This window comes from Narcine bancroftii, chromosome 13, assembly GCF_036971445.1.
Source record: "Narcine bancroftii isolate sNarBan1 chromosome 13, sNarBan1.hap1, whole genome shotgun sequence".
NCBI classification, from domain to species: domain Eukaryota; kingdom Metazoa; phylum Chordata; class Chondrichthyes; order Torpediniformes; family Narcinidae; genus Narcine; species Narcine bancroftii.
In genome coordinates, this window is record NC_091481.1 from 84322558 (window position 1) to 84341397 (window position 18840).

General features: G+C 42.6%; 1 protein-coding gene and 1 non-coding gene across 4 annotated transcripts in view; both read left to right on the top strand.

Annotated features, from left to right (window-relative positions):
- The window catches only part of rnaset2l (ribonuclease T2, like), a 36515-nt gene extending 18448 nt beyond the window's left edge, over positions 1-18067 (top strand). For 2 of the 3 annotated variants that reach the window (XM_069909673.1, XM_069909672.1), the window contains 5 exons: positions 3112-3176; positions 6000-6113; positions 8671-8719; positions 9422-9490; positions 13972-18067. In XM_069909673.1, coding sequence (XP_069765774.1) covers positions 3112-3176; positions 6000-6113; positions 8671-8719; positions 9422-9490; positions 13972-14139 — 465 coding nt within the window. In that variant the 3' untranslated portion in view covers positions 14140-18067. The remainder of the gene's footprint in view (positions 1-3111; positions 3177-5999; positions 6114-8670; positions 8720-9421; positions 9491-13971) is intronic. The other variant, XM_069909674.1, reaches the window with a different exon arrangement.
- Positions 6416-6519, top strand: LOC138749122 (U6 spliceosomal RNA). The gene has a single exon (XR_011348432.1). It is a non-coding gene; the product is annotated as a U6 spliceosomal RNA (small nuclear RNA).
- Positions 18068-18840: the final 773 nt, after the last annotated feature.

Sequence of the window (18840 nt, forward strand, 5' to 3'; positions counted from 1 at the left end):
TGACCTTGGTGTTTGGCCAGCTGTAACCTGGAAAACCACCATATATACTCGTATAATAGTCGAGTTTTTTGGATAATTTTTTTGGGTCAAATTTGGGGGGAAGGGCGTCGACTTTTTAACGAGTCGCACTCTTTTGGCCACGGTAAGTACCTGCGTCATTCAAGGCATCAGGAGCTTAAGTGGTTAAGACCGGGGGTGAGTCCGCGGTTGGGGCATCGGGAGCTCAAATGGGTGGGGGCGAGGAGAGAGCTACGGCCAGGGCATCAGGAACTCCGGTGAGCAGGCAGCCGAGGCGTTGACAGCTGGGATGGGTGGGTGGCCAAGGTGAAGGTTTGCAGTCAGGGCATCGGGAGCTCAGATAATAAGGTGATCGGAGCCAAAAATAGGAGGGGGAAGGGTCAACTTTTACACAGGTTATATAAAAAAGACGTGATTTTTTTGGGGGGCCTAAAAAGGGATTGACTATTACATGGGTATATACGGTAGTTATAATTCGCACATTACCATAAGAGTTTGCTTGCTCAGAATGATTATACCTGTCAACACACTTCAAAGAGGAGCATTTATGTCTGAAACCAGATCTTTGGCTGTTCTTGGCACAAGTGGCACCTAGATGCAGCATTGAAGGGCTTGGTAGTCAAAGTAGAAACATAAGTGACAAGGAAAAGCAAAGCCAGCCATGGAAGTAGGCAGTCGTTGAGGTCAATGGGAGGTTCAAGCAAAAGTTATGAATGTGACAAGGAAAAGAAGTTCAAGTTTATTATTATCATACAATTATATTGTACAATTCAATGATTTTGCATGCATAATTAATGTCAACAAGTAAACTTGCAAATATCATTTCCAAACAACTGCATCTCCAACTAACTAATCAATGCACACATGCCATTATTAACCTACTTATTATTGCTTGGACTGTCATTCAAATGCCTCACCAGATTCTCTCATATTTCCTATTATTGCAAGTTTCACAAGTCTAATATTCTGTAGCATCTCCCAGATAATACTGCGCGCGCACTACATTTCACCTTGACAACAGGAGAGTGTGTGGCCATCTTTCCAGTCCAATCTCATTATCTGCAGACCCAGACATGGTGCAGCTCCTAAGCACGAACCTTTGCTCATACATTGAAGTGTCAATGGCAGAGCTGAGACCATTGAAGATGAAGACATTCTGAAACTTCAGCCTCCTTCTTACATTCTCCCGCTTTCTCATTTCACCATCTTCTGCTTATAAGAGGTAGAGGTTGAAAGTGTTATTTCCACCCCTGACTTAAGTACCCTTGTACTTTCCTCAATGCCAGAAAGTGCACATTGACCAGGCCCAGACTCAACAGGATTAATTTGGAGGATTGTGTGCAATTTTGGTCACCGAGCTACAGGAAAGGTATCATTAAGACTGAAAGAGTGCAGAGAAGATTTACTAGGATTTTGCCGGGACTTCAAGAACTGAGTTATCTGGAAAGGTTAAACAGGTTAGGTCTTTATTCACTGGAGAGTAGAAGAATCAGGGGAGATTTGACAAAAGTATGTAAAATTATGAGGGGGATAGACAGATCGGCTTTTTTTCCACTGAGGGTAGGTGAAATACAAACCAGAGGGCATGGGTTAAGGGTGAAAGGGGAAAAGTTTTGGGGGAATTTCTTCACACAGAGAGTGGTGGGAGTGTGGAATGAGTGGTGAATTCAGGCTCAATTTTAACATTAATCCTGTTGAGTCTGGGCCTGGTCAATGTGCACTTTTTGGCATTCTGAAAAGAGGAAAGTTGGTACGTTAGGGGTGGAAATAACACTTTCAACCTCTATCTCTTATAAGGTGGTGAAATGAGAAAGAAGGAGACTGGAAGAAGGAGGCTGAAGTTTCAGAATCTCTTCATTTTAACATTTAAGAAGAATTTGGACAGGTACGTGGATGGGAGGGGTATGAAGGAATATGGACTGGGTGCAAGTCAGTGGGACTAGACAGGATAATAGTTTGGCACAGATTAGAAGGGCCAAATGGCCTGTTTCTGTGCTGTGATATTCTATGGTTTTACAGAGAGGAAGTATTCCTGTTACTCAATCAGTCACTCACAGCCATTCGGACATCCCTTTGTGAGACTAGGTCCTTGCATAGTGAGGCAAATGTTTCCTGCCATTGAATGGGCAGGTCTACCTGCGTTAGGTAGTGAAGCATTGGGTGTCCAAACGGATGGTAAACCATCTTTATTTCGGACCCTGCCATGGAGGGAATGTGATGAATGAAGCAGCTGGAGATGATTTAGCCAGGGCACTGCCCTGAAGAACTCTTATATACAAAGAACTTCCAGCCTAGGAGTTTGTCCATGTATTTTAATGAGGTGCACCTCAGGAAAGCATCTGGGTTATGCACTCAAGATTGAGTGGGTGCTTTTCCCTTCACTCATTTTGGATAAATCTACACCTAGATCTATCATCTAAATATGCTTTGACTTACTCTAAGGGATATAGCTGTTCGATCCATAGATGCAACAAAAGTAAATTGCAGAAGTGAAGAAGTATTAAAAGCCTTGTCCAAAAGATAGAAAAATGACTGCATGGCCATGTGGAATGTTATTTGGCTAAAATCTTGGTAAAATGCTCTGAGATAGTTATTGCCAAGTCAACAATGACTCTCGACAAAAGCCTTGATGGCAGAGACAGAGTTTGATGTAAACCTTTAGAGGAACCATTAAGCTGATCTTCATTTTAATCACTCCTACAAGGAACATCTTTGCAGAACGCAGATCCCGACAAAGCTTTATTTTTTAAGGAGTGATTCTGGGAGTCTTGAGAATGTTTTACTCTGATAGCAGTGTTCGTCTGTAACACGTTGTTGCTCATCATTTTGGACCGGTTTAATTGTAGGGCAAAAACGTAACACAAGGTTCTATCACAAAAGCTAAAGTGGCAAAAGTAAAATGACACCTTACGCAGTCTTGTTTTATTTAATTCACCCCTATTCTGTATCTTTGGGCAAAGAATTGAATGTTTTCGATAACTTTTTGAGGAATATTTTATATTGACAATTGAGTGTCACAGTTACGAATGTGTTATGAAAATGTTGGATAAAAACTATTTGCTACTTTACACTTCTTTTGTCCCTCTGCAACAGGACCTTTCTGAAAATTTACGGCACTACTGGCCAAGTCTAACTGAAACTCCTGCATTCACATTTTGGTAAGTAGAAAATACCTTACTTAGACAATCTGACACTGAGGCAGTGATTTCTGGATTGTATTCTTTTTGGAAAAAAGAAGAATCAAAAAAGGGAAATTCAGGAAGCCCCTAAATAGTTTAAAAAAAACTGCAGATGGAACCCAGAACAATGCAGCACAGGATCAGTCTCTTAGGTCCACGTGTCTGTGCCAAACATGATGTCCAAATCAAACTAAAAATCTGCTGCTTGCTCTTGATAGATATACCTTCATATGTATATCTAGAAGCTTCTTAAATGCCACTTACTATCTGCTTTCACCACTACACCAGGGACCCACCACTCTGTAAAAGAATTTCCCTCAACATCTCCCTGAAACCTCCCCCCCACCCACTCCCTTTACCTTAAATGCTTACGCTCTGATGTATTACACTTTTAACCCCAGGTAAAAGATTCTCAGTGTTCACCTATTAGTGCCTCTCGTGACTATATAAACTTTCATCAGGTCTGCCCTCAGCCTCCTACATGCCAGAGAAAACAACATAGATTTGTCCGACCTCTCCCCATAACTCGCGCCTTCCAAACTAGGCAATGTCTTGGTAAACTTCTTCCGTTGATGCTAGAAATAGGAAACACTGGAAGCACTCGGGCAGGCTAAGCAGCACCAGATTTAACATTTCAGGAAGTATGATGATAAAAAATCTTCGATCTGAAACATTAACAGCATTGTTTATCGCAGATGCTAAGTGTTTTCAGTATTTTTATTAAATTTACATATCTTTGGCTTGGCTTAGCGGACGAAGATTTATGGAGGGGGTAAAAAGTCCACGTCAGCTGCAGGCTCGTTTGTGGCTGACAAGTCCGATGCGGGACAGGCAGACACGATTGCAGCGGTTGCAGGGGAAAATTGGTGGGTTGGGGTTGGGTGTTGGGTTTTTCCTCCTTTGCCTTTTGTCAGTGAGGTGGGCTCTGCGGTCTTCTTCAAAGGAGGTTGCTGCCCGCCAAACTGTGAAGCGCCAAGATGCACGGTTTGAGGCGTTATCAGCCCACTGGCGGTGGTCAATGTGGCAGGCACCAAGAGATTTCTTTAGGCAGTCCTTGTACCTTTTCTTTGGTGCACCTCTGTCACGGTGGCCAGTGGAGAGCTCGCCATATAACACGATCTTGGGAAGGCGATGGTCCTCCATTCTGGAGACGTGACCCATCCAGCGCAGCTGGATCTTCAGCAGCATGGACTCGATGCTGTCGACCTCTGCCATCTCAAGTACTTCGACGTTAGGGATGTAAGCGCTCCAATGGATGTTGAGGATGGAGCGGAGACAACGCTGGTGGAAGCGTTCTAGGAGCCGTAGGTGGTGCCGGTAGAGGACCCATGATTCGGAGCCGAACAGAAGTGTGGGTATGACAACGGCTCTGTATACGCTTATCTTTGTGAGGTTTTTCAGTTGGTTGTTTTTCCAGACTCTTTTGTGTAGTCTTCCAAAGGCGCTATTTGCCTTGGCGAGTCTGTTGTCTATCTCATTGTCGATCCTTGCATCTGATGAAATGGTGCAGCCGAGATAGGTAAACTGGTTGACCGTTTTGAGTTTTGTGTGCCCGATGGAGATGTGGGGGGGCTGGTAGTCATGGTGGGGAGCTGGCTGATGGAGGACCTCAGTTTTCTTCAGGCTGACTTCCAGGCCAAACATTTTGGCAGTTTCCGCAAAGCAGGACGTCAAGCGCTGAAGAGCTGGCTCTGAATGGGCAACTAAAGCGGCATCGTCTGCAAAGAGTAGTTCACGGACAAGTTTCTCTTGTGTCTTGGTGTGAGCTTGCAGGCGCCTCAGATTGAAGAGACTGCCATCCGTGCGGTACCGGATGTAAACAGCGTCTTCATTGTTGGGGTCTTTCATGGCTTGGTTCAGCATCATGCTGAAGAAGATTGAAAAGAGGGTTGGTGCGAGAACACAGCCTTGTTTCACGCCATTGTTAATGGAAAAGGGTTCAGAGAGCTCATTGCTGTATCTGACCCGACCTTGTTGGTTTTCGTGCAGTTGGATAATCATGTTGAGGAACTTTGGGGGACATCCGATGCGCTCTAGTATTTACATATACACCATGGTTAAAGGGCCTTTCCTGCCCACAACCCCACACTGCCCAAAGTAACCTACAACTCCTGTACATTTTGAAGGGTGGGAGGGAACCAGAGCACCCGGAGGAAACCTACAAAGACCCAAGAACGTACAAACTCCTTATAGCCCAGTGCGGGATTTGAACCTGGGTTGCTGTAATTCTGTTGCGCTGACTGCTGCTATGCTAACTGTAATGGCTGGTTTTTTGTTTCGAAAGGAACCTTTTTTTAAGCGGGGAGCGAGAACTTGTTCCCATGGGGTGTAGCCAAAGTGAATAGTGTATCTCATGAGTAAATGGCTAAAGGAAATAGGTTTGGCTCTGAAGTTTGACCAGGAAGACTGGGAGGAGGTGCCAATAGAGATGAGTTGCCTGATTAGGGCTGAATGGCTTGTTTCTATGTTGCAAAGTTGATGCATTTCTATGCCTTCAACAGTATCGCAGATCAATATTTAGTGTCATCCACCTGATGTTAGTTGGATATCTGATATTGGCTGAATGCATTTTCTCCTTCATAATGGCACAATATTTTTGCTCTCTGCTAAAATTACTTGTATATATCAACCCAAGGTTAACTGCAAAATTAAATCCTCAACCCAGTTTGATAAGACACCAAGCAGTTCACTTCATCACTGAAATTGTAAAGGTTTAAAGGTTTATTTTCTCAATATTGAAACCCGCTGAAACTTTGCTGCAGGTTCTTATGATGGTGTACCGATATTCTTCATATTTTGCAGGGAGAAGGAATGGTACAGACATGGTACTTGTGCAGCCTGTGCCAACAGCATGTCCTGCCCACACAAGTACTTCAGCCTTGTACTCCAGCTCCGGTCAAAGTTCACTATTAATGAGTGAGTTCTTCTCTCAAATCATCGAGAGGAAGTATACAGTACAGGGTGCCCTCGCATCGCAAACGGATACTATTTTCACAGATGTCCATTTTGTGCATGACAGAAAATACACTACATGGTAACCATACCTCTGCAGTATTTAATGTATGGGTATTGATGATAGCAGAGTAACATGAGAGTAAGAGGCTAAGAGTTGACCTCACTGAGGTATATCAGGTCATGAGGCGAACTGATCAGGGTAGGGAAGTGTAAAACCAGCAGATATAAATTTAAGATGACCAGGTAAATATTTAAAGCCAATCGTGCTCGCTTTAGCACCACATATACTAAAATTGGAATGATACCGCGATTAGTATGGCTCCTGCGCAAAGATGATAGGCAAATCTGTGAAGCGTTCCATATTTTAAAAAAAGCAATCTAAGGGGCAACTTTTTCCACACAGTAGATGTTATGTAGGTGGAATGAGTTGCCAGGAAGTGGTAGATGCAGTTACAATTACACAATTTAAAATTTGGGTTAGGAAAGGTTCAGAGCAGTGATTCTCAACCTTTTTTTCCCCTACTCACATGCCCCCTTAAGTAATCCCTTATTAACCATAGAGCACCTATGGCATAGGACGTGATCTACCAAATCGTTATCTGAAGAGGATCCACAAAATCATTGAGAACCCCTTCCACATAACCATATAACCATTTACGGAGCGGAAACAGGCCATGTTGGCCTTTCGAGTCCGCACCGGTTCACTGATTTTGTGCGCCCTCTTCAGGCTTTGGTGATTTTAACCACCTGGCATCTTTCAGCTGCTCCTGTCGGGGAAGAGCCAGCACCACCAGACTGAGGAACAGCTTCTTCCTACGGACAGTGAGAATGCTGAACGACCAAAGGAACTACATACACTATCCATCCAAGACTCTCATATGTACAAAACAATATTTCTTTGTATGGATGAAATACTTGTCCTACATATGCATTGTTTTTCTATATGTGTGTTTTGTCTGGTTATGTTTTTGCACCGAGGATCAGAGAACGCTGTTTCATCCAATTGTACTTGTACAATCAGATGGCAATAAACTTGACTTAATTCAAGCTATACACTACAACTAGGCAGTGTAATGTCTGGTACCCTAGTTCAGTCATTCTCAACCCCTTTTTTTGGGCTATGACCCCCCCACAACTTTAGGACTGTGCTCAAAGTTTATAGGACCCCTTTCCTATGGAGCAGTGCCGATTAGTTGTTTTTTTTCTATACTTCTCTCCCACCAACAAAAATTTAAAAAATATTTTATGATTTTAATCTGTGACAATGGCTGCCCTAGTTCATCTGTGACTGATGGGCATCAGCATTATGCAAGCTACATATCACTTTACTGATATATAATACTTTGAGTAGACTATGAATCAGATGAAATATCAACATAGACAAATCACTATTCTGAGAATCCCCATTTGTCATGCACAATGAAATGATTTAATATACAAATGTAGGAAACGGCTGCTTTTTTGAAAAAAAAACCCAGCACCACAAAATCTATTTTGATTTTATTTGGAATAGATCAATGACTGGTGAAATTAGTCCAATTCCAAAACTGGAACACATCACAATTTACATCTGATCGTGTACCAATGTCAGACGTTCCAAATGCCCATTTCCAAATAATCAACAGGTTCCGAACCGTGACCTTCAGAAAGTCTCAATCAATCAGGACTGCTTGATGCTGGTTTGCTGCCTTTCTCACTGATTAAAAAGAGACATCATTGATATCAGGAGATCTGACCTGGAGGCTTCAGAAGTGGCTTGGACGCCTTTTATTGTGGCGCCACTTCATTGTGTGGGGAGTCTCACTCCTGTAATGGACCATGCAGGGCACTTTCAGCCCCAGGCTCCTCTTGTGTTGGACCTGGCCTGTCCTCTGGCTCTGCAGCACCCAGTGCTTTATTACAATAAAGAAACTTGGGTTTATTTTAAAACAACTAGATTTATTAACTAAGCAAACAGCACTGAGAAACAGAGCACCCACCTACAGACCCTATGTGGAGGCATCCATCTTGAATCTACCCAAGATGCAACAGCATTCCCCAGATGCTACACATTCCATCTCCAGCTCCTCCTGGTGGTAGAACTCTATCACTGCACCCAGTACCTCCCTTCTGACATTTATCTCACTCATTAATATGAAGATGTCCCTTTCTGAACATTGTGGTCATCTCTCCCTTTGCTCCTGCGGCCTGGACATGGTGCAGGCTGCAGGTGTCTGAGTGCATGCGAATTGTGTCTTCGAGGCTTGCTGTCCTTCTCGGACACTTTTTGACACTTGCTCACTGACGCGTCTGCAGCTTTGTTGAGGATGGTCTGATGGGCACTCCACGTGTCCCACTTTGTCTGGCTGTGAAACACTTCCATTCCGTGTCAAATATCTCCCTGACCAAGTTATAATCTTTTGAAGGGGACCCTGTTTGACATTAGCACTAAACGGACTCTAAAAACAAGTGGAATTCCATCTGTAGATTTCATTTTAAACTAACCTGGATTCATTGAGATTTTCTCTTTACATTCCAGGGCCTTCGCTGCTGCTGGTATCACCCCTTCGTGTAATAGCAGTTACAAGGTAAGATCTAACTATCCAGGCTACCAGGTTTCAGCAAGTCCACCAACGTTAAAAATCGACCCTGTTGGTTGTCTTTTATCTAATTATTACAGCAGCTTGAGAAGTGCTTATTGATTAAAACCGCTAACTGGAAAAAGTGCAATTAACATTCTCTCACTAAAGCACCAATTTAACAAAATCGATATAACAAATACAGTAAAACCCCTGGTATCTGGAACCTATGGAGATTGGTAGATGCCGGGTAAGTGTGTTTTCTGGTTGGCTGTTGCGCCAATTTTAAACTTGTGTATATTTTACCTATTTATTTACCCTTTTTTTTTTTGCCGGTTGCTTGAATTCTGGATAATTAGGGGTTTTATTAAATGAGGCTTTTAAAAATAACGGAGCTAATCAGTTTTTCTATACAGAAGGTTTAAGCAAAAGAAATGGCATGAATTAACCAAAGGTTATGGAGATTCAGAGAGTTTTACAACATGTAAACAGGCTCTTGGCCCAACGTGCCCTTGCTATTACAGGTTGTTGGTATTTCAAACAGCAGAAGTTGAAGAAAATAATTATTTGCCATCTGTGCTTGTAAATTCAATCTTACAACTCTTATAATGTGCTCCAATATCTTCTCTTGCTTCATAATCCATTTAGCTCTGTCTTGCAAATGATCTTCCCCCTTATGAACTCAAATCTGTCTTTGCATTTTATTCATAGTTGGAACATTTATGCTCAGCGCTAAGTGCTATGGGTACTGACATTAACCTTCAGTGTTACACTATCAAGGTAAGGTTTTCATACATTTACGTTTGCTTGATTTACAGTTGTAGACTTCAAGAGTAAGAGGACACGAGCCCAGAATTTCTTTAGCACAGGCCACGGAAGGCTTGTTCAACTTTCTGCGAGTGCGGATGCCCATAATTTTCTACTGCATGCAACTGGTAAATGGCACAAGATTTCCTGAGGCTGATGGGGTGAAATGATTGGAGTAAGGGTAAAGGAAAGATGGGAGGATCTGAGGGACTCCTGTGGTCAGAAAGGAGATTGGTGACATGTGGGAGAATCATTTTATGAAGGGGTATAATGCAGGAAGAGAAAAGGGCTACAAGGCCATGAACAGAGAGTGAATGGAGGCTAGTACGACAAAGTGCAAAATATAAAATAAACATTGAAAAAAATTATTGCATCTGGGTCTCCAGGCGCCAGTCCTTTAACCTGATCAGGACTTAATCTGTTGGTTATATGTCTCAAATACAATTGAAATAGTATAATCCTTTCTTTCTTTGGCTTGGCTTCGCGGATGAAGATTTATGGAGGGGTAAAGTCCACGTCAGCTGCAGGCTCGTTGGTGGCTGACAAGTCCGATGCGGGACAGGCAGACACGGTTGCAGCGGTTGCAGGGGAAAATTGGTGGGTTGGGGTTGGGTGTTGGGTTTTTCCTCCTTTGTCTTTTGTCAGTGAGGTGGGCTCTGCGGTCTTCTTCAAAGGAGGTTGCTGCCCGCCGAACTGTGAGGCGCCAAGATGCACGGTTGGAGGCGAGATCAGCCCACTGGCGGTGATAATCCTTTAGTAAGCTTTTAATAGCACACATCAATTTCTAGGCCTTAATGCTTAAAATGCAGGTGTTTCTCCCTCTGATTTTATTTTATTCCTCCTGGAATAGGATCTGAACAACATTTTGCATCTAGCACATAAATAAGTTAAAGATGTTGAATCTTCCATGCAGAACACTGCCTAAATGAATTTGCATCCATTATTGATTCATTAAAGAGCAATAACCTGACAATAGCATTAACAACATTTTCTAGATTCTTTGCATGAGATCTTTAAAATCTCATCTTTAAGAATAAAAGGCCAAATGCAGGAATTATTAAATGAAGGTAAATGTTCAAAGTGGAGAGCATGCATTCTGAGAAGGACTGTGCACTTTAACTGCAGTGTGAGTTGTTTACATGAGTCACTGCCCCAATGTAGGAAGGCTTTGCATTATATTAGAGATGTCAAAAATTACAGCGGATGATGAATTGAATCTGGAAGCTGCTGCTGTGAAAGGTGCCCACTGTGTTCCCGATAAGAGGAGAGGGCCCGAGTGCATAAAGTGATCAGGCTCTGTCAACCATGATGGTTTGATTTCTGCCCCAGATGCATCATCCTCACTCCTCCTAGTTCAGCTGGCCCACTCCTCCTAGTTCAGCTGGCCCACTCCTCCTAGTTCAGCTGGCCCACTCCTCCTAGTTCAGCTGGCCCACTCCTCCTAGTTCAGCTGGCCCACTCCTCCTAGTTCAGCTGGCCCACTCCTCCTAGTTCAGCTGGCCCACTCCTCCTAGTTCAGCTGGCCCACTCCTCCTAGTTCAGCTGGCCCACTCCTCCTAGTTCAGCTGGCCCACTCCTCCTAGTTCAGCTGGCCCACTCCTCCTAGTTCAGCTGGCCCACTCCTCCTAGTTCAGCTGGCCCACTCCTCCTAGTTCAGCTGGCCCACTCCTCCTAGTTCAGCTGGCCCACTCCTCCTAGTTCAGCTGGCCACTCCTCCTAGTTCAACTGGCCCACTCCTCCTAGTTCAGCTGGCCCACTCCTCCTAGTTCAGCTGGCCCACTCCTCCTAGTTCAGCTGGCCCACTCCTCCTAGTTCAGCTGGCCCACTCCTCCTAGTTCAGCTGGCCCACTCCTCCTAGTTCAGCTGGCCCACTCCTCCTAGTTCAGCTGGCCCACTCCTCCTAGTTCAGCTGGCCCACTCCTCCTAGTTCAGCTGGCCCACTCCTCCTAGTTCAGCTGGCCCACTCCTCCTAGTTCAGCTGGCCCACTCCTCCTAGTTCAGCTGGCCCACTCCTCCTAGTTCAGCTGGCCCACTCCTCCTAGTTCAGCTGGCCACTCCTCCTAGTTCAACTGGCCCACTCCTCCTAGTTCAGCTGGCCCACTCCTCCTAGTTCAGCTGGCCCACTCCTCCTAGTTCAGCTGGCCCACTCCTCCTAGTTCAGCTGGCCCACTCCTCCTAGTTCAGCTGGCCCACTCCTCCTAGTTCAGCTGGCCCACTCCTCCTAGTTCAGCTGGCCCACTCCTCCTAGTTCAGCTGGCCCACTCCTCCTAGTTCATCAGTCTAGAAGAACTCTTCTGTCTTGAAGAATACCGAGTTCCCTTTTTTAAAACATCATCCCATACAACGCAGAAGTCATTCAGGATGGAAAGAGGCCATTCAGCCCACTACATTAATGCTGACCATTATTAATCCTATCAATCAGCATTTGACCCACAACACTGGAGATAGTTGCCCTTTTACCTCCTCCCTTCCTCTCATCCAAAGACATAAATGCCCCTTCCAGATGAAACATTAATTCATGGGTGCTTTTTCCAATTTACCATTCTGCACTTCAGATTCATTGCGAGTACATACATGTCATTCCATACAACCCTGACATTCTTTTTACTGCAGGTGAGGCAGTATAAATATAAATTTAAACAAACTGAGCAATAGATAAAAAAAATCAATAAAGTGCAAAAGTAAGGGTCCTTAAATGAGGGGTCTGATGGTGGAGGGGTAGCAGCTGTTCTTGAACTTGGTGCCAACAATGTGCTTTCCTTATATACTGGAACCAAACACATGCTCGGTGTCCATTTTACATAAATCTTCATTCAAGTGGTAAGAGTGTCCCAGGTTTAACGAATCTTGTCTTTTCCATTCTTCACACCCACTCCCATTCTTACCTCTCTGAACTCCTACTTGGTTCCAGTGAAATTCAACATAAGGACCAAAGCAGGGAGCAGTACCTCATCTTAAGAGCTGTTTTCACTAGTTTCTGATTTTATTTGCAGAATGCCATCATCTTTGCTCTTTCCAATATTGATAATGTTGCTTTTACTTCCAAACCTTCTACCTTTTCTTCCAATGTTCCCTTTGATCTGTTTCAAGTAGAATTAAGAAAGCATAGTCAATAGGATAAAGACTGAAAAGATAATACAGCAAAATAAGTCCACGAGAAAATAGCACCCATGTATTGTCTGACATGTTTGGGATGCAAGGCACCAGGAGTCTGCTAATCAACAAAACTGCTCTCCTTACCCCTCTCCCAGCCTCCCAACCTCACTGCACTAAAGCATCTATAAGGGACACATTAGTAGCTCTGAGAAGGAGGCTGGAAGGTCTAAAAAACCTTGCTTGAAGTGTTTACCAGTTACTTTAGCCTCATATACAGATTAGCATTGGACAGTTGCTCTTGTACATAGTTACGGTTGCCACACTGAAGAAAGGGTGCAGTAGCATTAGCAATAATACATAGAAACATAGAAGATAGGAGCAGGAGTAGGTCATTCAACCCTTCTCCGCCATTCAACGAGATCATGGCTGATCTTAAAGTTCAATACCCCGTCCCCGCCTTCTCTCCGTAACCTTTAATACCCTTATACTGAAGAAATAGATCTAATTCCCTCTTAAATAGATTTAATGAACCTGCCTCTACTGCCCTCTGTGGCAATGAATTCCAGAAGAGATTTACCAGGTTTACCAGGATGTCTCCTTGAATGGGAGGTGGGAATGGGGTGGTTACATATAAGATGTTTAGGTTGGGTTTTATTCATAATGGAACTAGGGAAGTTGAGAGCTGATCTTATTGAGATTTATAAAATTATGAGGGGCAATATTAAGGTAGATAGGCATCTTTTTTTCCAAGAGTGGAGGAGTCTAAAGCTAGAGGGTATTGGTTTAAGGTGAGAGGGGAAAATTCTTCATATAGAGGGTAGTGATTAGGTCGAAGTGATAGAGGCAGATATAATTGCAATCTTTAAAAGACATTTAGACAGGTACACAGACAAGAGAGGAGGGATGCAGATCTAATGCAGGCAAATAGAATAAGTGTAGCTAGGCATTATATTCGGCATGGATAGGTCGGATTCAAGGGTCTGTTTCTGTGCTGCTCAATGCATTTCCAGCATCTGTGAGTGTTGTCAATGACATCCATATCTTTTTAATTGATGCAAAAATCTGCAAATATCATATTTTGTGTGAATGCTTCAAGTTTTGTTCAGATTTCTCCTCAATATTAGCTCACCTTTTTTTCAAAGACTGCACTTTCTGGGTCTTGACCTGAAACATCAACCTTCCATTTGCCATGCCTGACCCAGTGAGTTTATCCAGCGAGTTGTTTTTTTTGCTGCGCACCATCCATACTCATTTTGATTGCTGAGTCACCTTGAAGTTTTGAGTTAAAAGGACAACAATTTATTACATGTTTGCTGTGTTTCCTTCCCTAATATTCTTTCCTTTCTTTGTTCATTTAGAACCGGCAAATTCTCATGCAAATCAAAATTCCTCTAAGTAAGGACCTGTCTATTGGCTGCAATACGCCCAAGGAAAATTTCAGTGAACAGTTTTATCATCCATGTTCAAATGAGGCTGAAATATATTTCTATCCCTTCACAGATCATCCACACAATCCTTGTCCATGAAAGAACCTTCCTCTATTTACATCCTTGTTATTTCAAGGTTGATTGCTTTTGACTGAAGTATATAAGATTCTTTATCTTATGATATTCATTTATAAGCCAAATGATTATTTGTTTATTTAGCTTCTGGGTGAAGGGCAAGGCAACAATGTCATTATATTGAAGAATGATTGTGCCTGGATCTTTTTCTTTTGCCTTATATTCAAAATGTAATTGTTCACCCTAATTTTTTTGGTCTTGTAGTATTGCATTTCATTTGTCAAGATATTATATTAAACATCCAATCACTTTTGTGAAGCATACCTATGCTCAAGAACTGAACTTTAGCTTGGCCATTAAAACAAACTGGTTCCCCTGTCAATTATCTGCCCCACACTTGAATTAAAGGTAACGTTATTGTCACATACATGAAATTCTTTAACTTTTGTCTACTGTAAAGCAGACAGAGAGCTTCCATTTTGTCCAGTCCCCTTCACAGAAACCTACAGCGGTCCTAAGTGGTCTCCCCCCCCAAGTACTGACCAGTCCTGAACCTGCTTAGCTTCCAGGAACAGACAATCTCAGGTGTATTCAGGCTATTAAGCTTCTTATTAGATACTTTATTTATAGAGTACATTCATTAGAGATGTTTTAAATACTCTTAAAAAGGCTTTTTTATTTTTAAAAATGTTTATCCATTCAATTTTACTTCATTTTATTTGTCTCTTATTTTCCATGCTCATTGTTTATGGGAATAGAAATAAGATATTGCAGTGCATTGTCTACATTTCCTTATAATGTAGAAGAAAGTCCATTGAGTCTTTGCTAGCTTTTGGAGAATCCTAGTCATTCACCCACTTTTCTGTAACCAATTCTCTCAGGGCGATATGATTAGCGTAGTGGGTAGTGCAACGTTGTTCCAGCCCCAGTGACCGGGGTTCAAATCTAGTGCTGTCTGTAAGGAGTTGGTATGTTCTCCCTGTATCTATGTGGGTTTCCTCCAATTTCCAACCACCCTTCAAAAAAAAACGTACAGGGATTGCAGGTCAATTGGGTGGTATGGGCTTGTGGGCTGTTACTGTGCTGTATGTCTAAATGTAACTTTAAATTTAAACATGTCTATTATCCAGATCTGATTCCCACCAGCCATCAATACTAGGGACAATTTACAAATGCCAATTAACCAAAAAACCTGCACATCTTTGGGAGGTAGGAGGAAACTGGATTAAGTGGGGAGAAAACCACAGTCACAGAGAGAATATACAATCTTCACAAATACGGCTCTTGAAGTGACCTGGTCTGCTGGAGCTGTGAGACAGCTGCATTTTCTACCATGCCCTTAGAATTACATTATAGAAGTCAAGTCAAGTTTATTGTCATCTGATTGTACAAATACAGCCCAATAAAATAGCGTTCTCCAGGGGTTCTCTGTGCAAAAACATGCAGATACACACCCAGACATAACACACATACAGAAAATCAATACATATGCAGGACAAGCATTTCATCCATACAAATAAATAAATATTGTTTTGTGAATATGAGAGCCTCAGAGGGTCAGTGTGAGCAGTTCCTTTGTTCGTTCAGCGTTCTCACTGCCCGTGGAAAGAAGTTGATCCTCAGCCTGGTGGGGCTGGCTCTGATCCTCCTGGATCTCTTCCCCGATGGGAGCAGCTGAAAGATACTGTGTGTAGGGTGGAAGGGAACCTCAGAACTGAGAAGGCATAATATCAAAGCATATAAATGAGATCTGGACAAAAGTTAAAACCAAAAAGCTGAAGTCACTGTGGTTGAAGTAAATGGAATTCTGGAGAAACTCAGAAGGTCAAACAGTGTCCTTTATATACAAGGATAAAAATACATAACCGACGGTTTTGGCTTGAGCCCTTCATCAAGGTATGGAAAAATGACCACAGGCCTCTGAATGAAAGGGAGGAGTAGTCACAAAGGCAGGAGCTAATAAGTGGATGAGAGAGGAAGGGCACGGTATCAAGCAAGGGGAGGAGGGATGGCTGGGTGAGGGAAGGGGGTGGAGATCTGACAGGGGAAAGGAAGGAAGGGGGAAAGGAGAGCAGGTTAGCTGAAACTGGAAAAGTTAATGTTAATGCCATCTGGCTGAAGAGTCCCCAGATGCAAAATTAAGTGTTGTTCCTCCAATTTACGGGTGGTCTTGGTGAGATAGTACGAGACCATGACAGACATTTGAGTATGGGAGTGTGACATAGAACTGAAATGGTTGGCCACTAGGAGGTCTGTACTGGTGAGGACAGAGTGAAGGTGCTGAGCAAAGTGATCTTTCTGTCTGCGCCCAGTCTGTCCGATATAGAAAAGGCCACAAAGGAGGCACCAGATGCAGTAAATCAATCCTGCGGATACACATGTAGTGTTGTTTCACTTGAAAGGCCTGTTTGGGGCCCTGGACTGTGGTGAGGGAGGAGATGGGGACACAGGTGTGGCATCTCCTGCGGCGACAGGGGAAGGTACCAGGGAGGTGATTGGTGGGGGAGGGATATGTGCTGAGGGAGTCATGGAGGGAGCAGTCCCTACAGAAGGCAGAGAGGGGTAGATGCGATTGGTAGTGGGATCATGTTGTAAGTGCCGGAAATTCCGGAAGATAATGTGTTGGATGTGGAGGCTGGTGGGTTGGTAGGTGAGAACAAGGGGAATCCATCCATCCAATCTATATCAAAACATTGGTTATGGGGAACAAGTGTAAATTTGCTGGTGAACAAGTGGCGATATGAGCTGTGAGGAGGTTGTAGAGAAGCCTCAAGGCGATATAATTTATTGTCTTGAACATGTCATGGAATTCGTTGTTTTGTGACAGCAAACATTCAGATAAACCACCTTACAACAATAACTAAAGAGTGCATGAAAAGTCAGAGTCAGGCAGTGTCTGTGGTTCATGGATCACTCAGGAATCTGACGACAGCGGGGAAGAAGTCATCCTTGTGCCGCTGAGTGCTCATCTTTAGGCTCCTGTACCTTTTTCCTGATGGTAGCAGAACGTGGAGGGCCTGGCCTGAGTGTTGGGGGTCCTTGAGGATAGTGGCTGCTTTCTTAAGACACCTACTATAATTTTCCAAATTAAGGAAGGGTAACAATGGTTCTCTGGATTGATTAAGAGCTGTGGGGCTGTTTAATGAGGAAATAATAAACAAAAATAGCCTGAAAGAGGGAAATGTACAAAATTCTTATACCGATCGACAGGGTAGTCATAGGGATCATATTTTTCCTGGCTGTGGTAACCAGATCAAATAAGTTGTAATGTCAAAATTTAGTATCAATCATGCAGAACTGAGATGAGAAGAAATTTATTCATAAAGAGGGTAAAGAATCTTTAGTTTTCTCTCCCTAAGACATCTATGGAGCATTAAGTCACTGAGTATATTTAAGACAGTCAATGAGAGAATTGCAAAACTAAGGAGGACCCCTACCACTCTGCATGCAGCATCTTCCAGCTACTCCTGTCGGGAAAAGGATATCAGAGCCAAAACCACAGGCAGTGAGATTGCTAAATGACTGTTAAAACAATTCATCGTAACTCTACCATTTATTAAAAATATTTATTTTTATATATATATATATATATATATATACATATACAAATGTACTGCATAAAAGCATTGTTTGTCTGTGTGTCTTATGTATGTGTGTTTTTCATTGTTCTGCACTGTGGACCAGAGAAAGCTGTTCCATCAGATTGTATGGGTACAATCGGATGATAAATAAACTTGAACTCAGCAGACTTTGGGTCATTAAAGAAAATGAAAGAATATAGATACTGCAGTAAAGATCAGCCATGATTTTATTGAACGGTGTAGCAGGTTTGAAGGACGGTATGGCACATTCCTGCTTCTATTTCTTTTGTTATTATATTCCCTTCTGATTACGCGTCATTGAGTATTGTAAAGATAAATTTAATTTCAATTAAATGTTCACTTTCAAGCTGCTAGCATTAGCTTCTCCAATTAACGTGATAGGTATGTTCATTGCATGGTGGAATACAAAGCTATTTAGATCTGGAAAGACTCCAATTCATCAATTAAGATTCCAATTTATCTACCTTCTTGGTTCTTTTTTTTTAAATTTTTTATTTTACCTTCTTGGTTCTCAAGAAGTAAACAATCAGTCATGGCTCTAGCTCCTCAATGCTTAAAATGGAAATTGCACGCATCTGTGGGCAGTGAATTAAGTTAGGATTGGATTTGTGATGTTCTCAATGGTTAAGTTATCAGTTGTCACCCTGGCCTACTATGTGCAGAACAGATAGATTTGCTGACACCTGTGCCAGTATTCTATAACAATGACCTCCAATTAATTTTTAACACACCAAATATCAGAATAGCACAACTTAACAAAATTTTCATTGATTCAGCAGAAAACTGGGACAGTCGTCAGACTCAAAACTTGGTATTGCTGGATGCAGGCCATGCGGCTGCCTGACCTAATGCGTGTATGGGTTTTATTCAGAAGCATTGGAGTTTTTAATGAAAGTAAATGCCAAGTGATTTTCAGCCAAGCACAGCCCAGCTAATTGCCTCAGCCAAGTGCCACCAAGCCTTCTCAATGAACATTATGCAACCAAAGCAAGTGCAATAAAAGTCCTAAGATCCGGACCGCTCAGGGATTGGGTGGGTCTCGGGCAGTACTTTTAAAATTCGAATTTAAGGACAATAAATAGGTAATTTTTGATAGTTTATTAACAAAACATTTTTTCATATA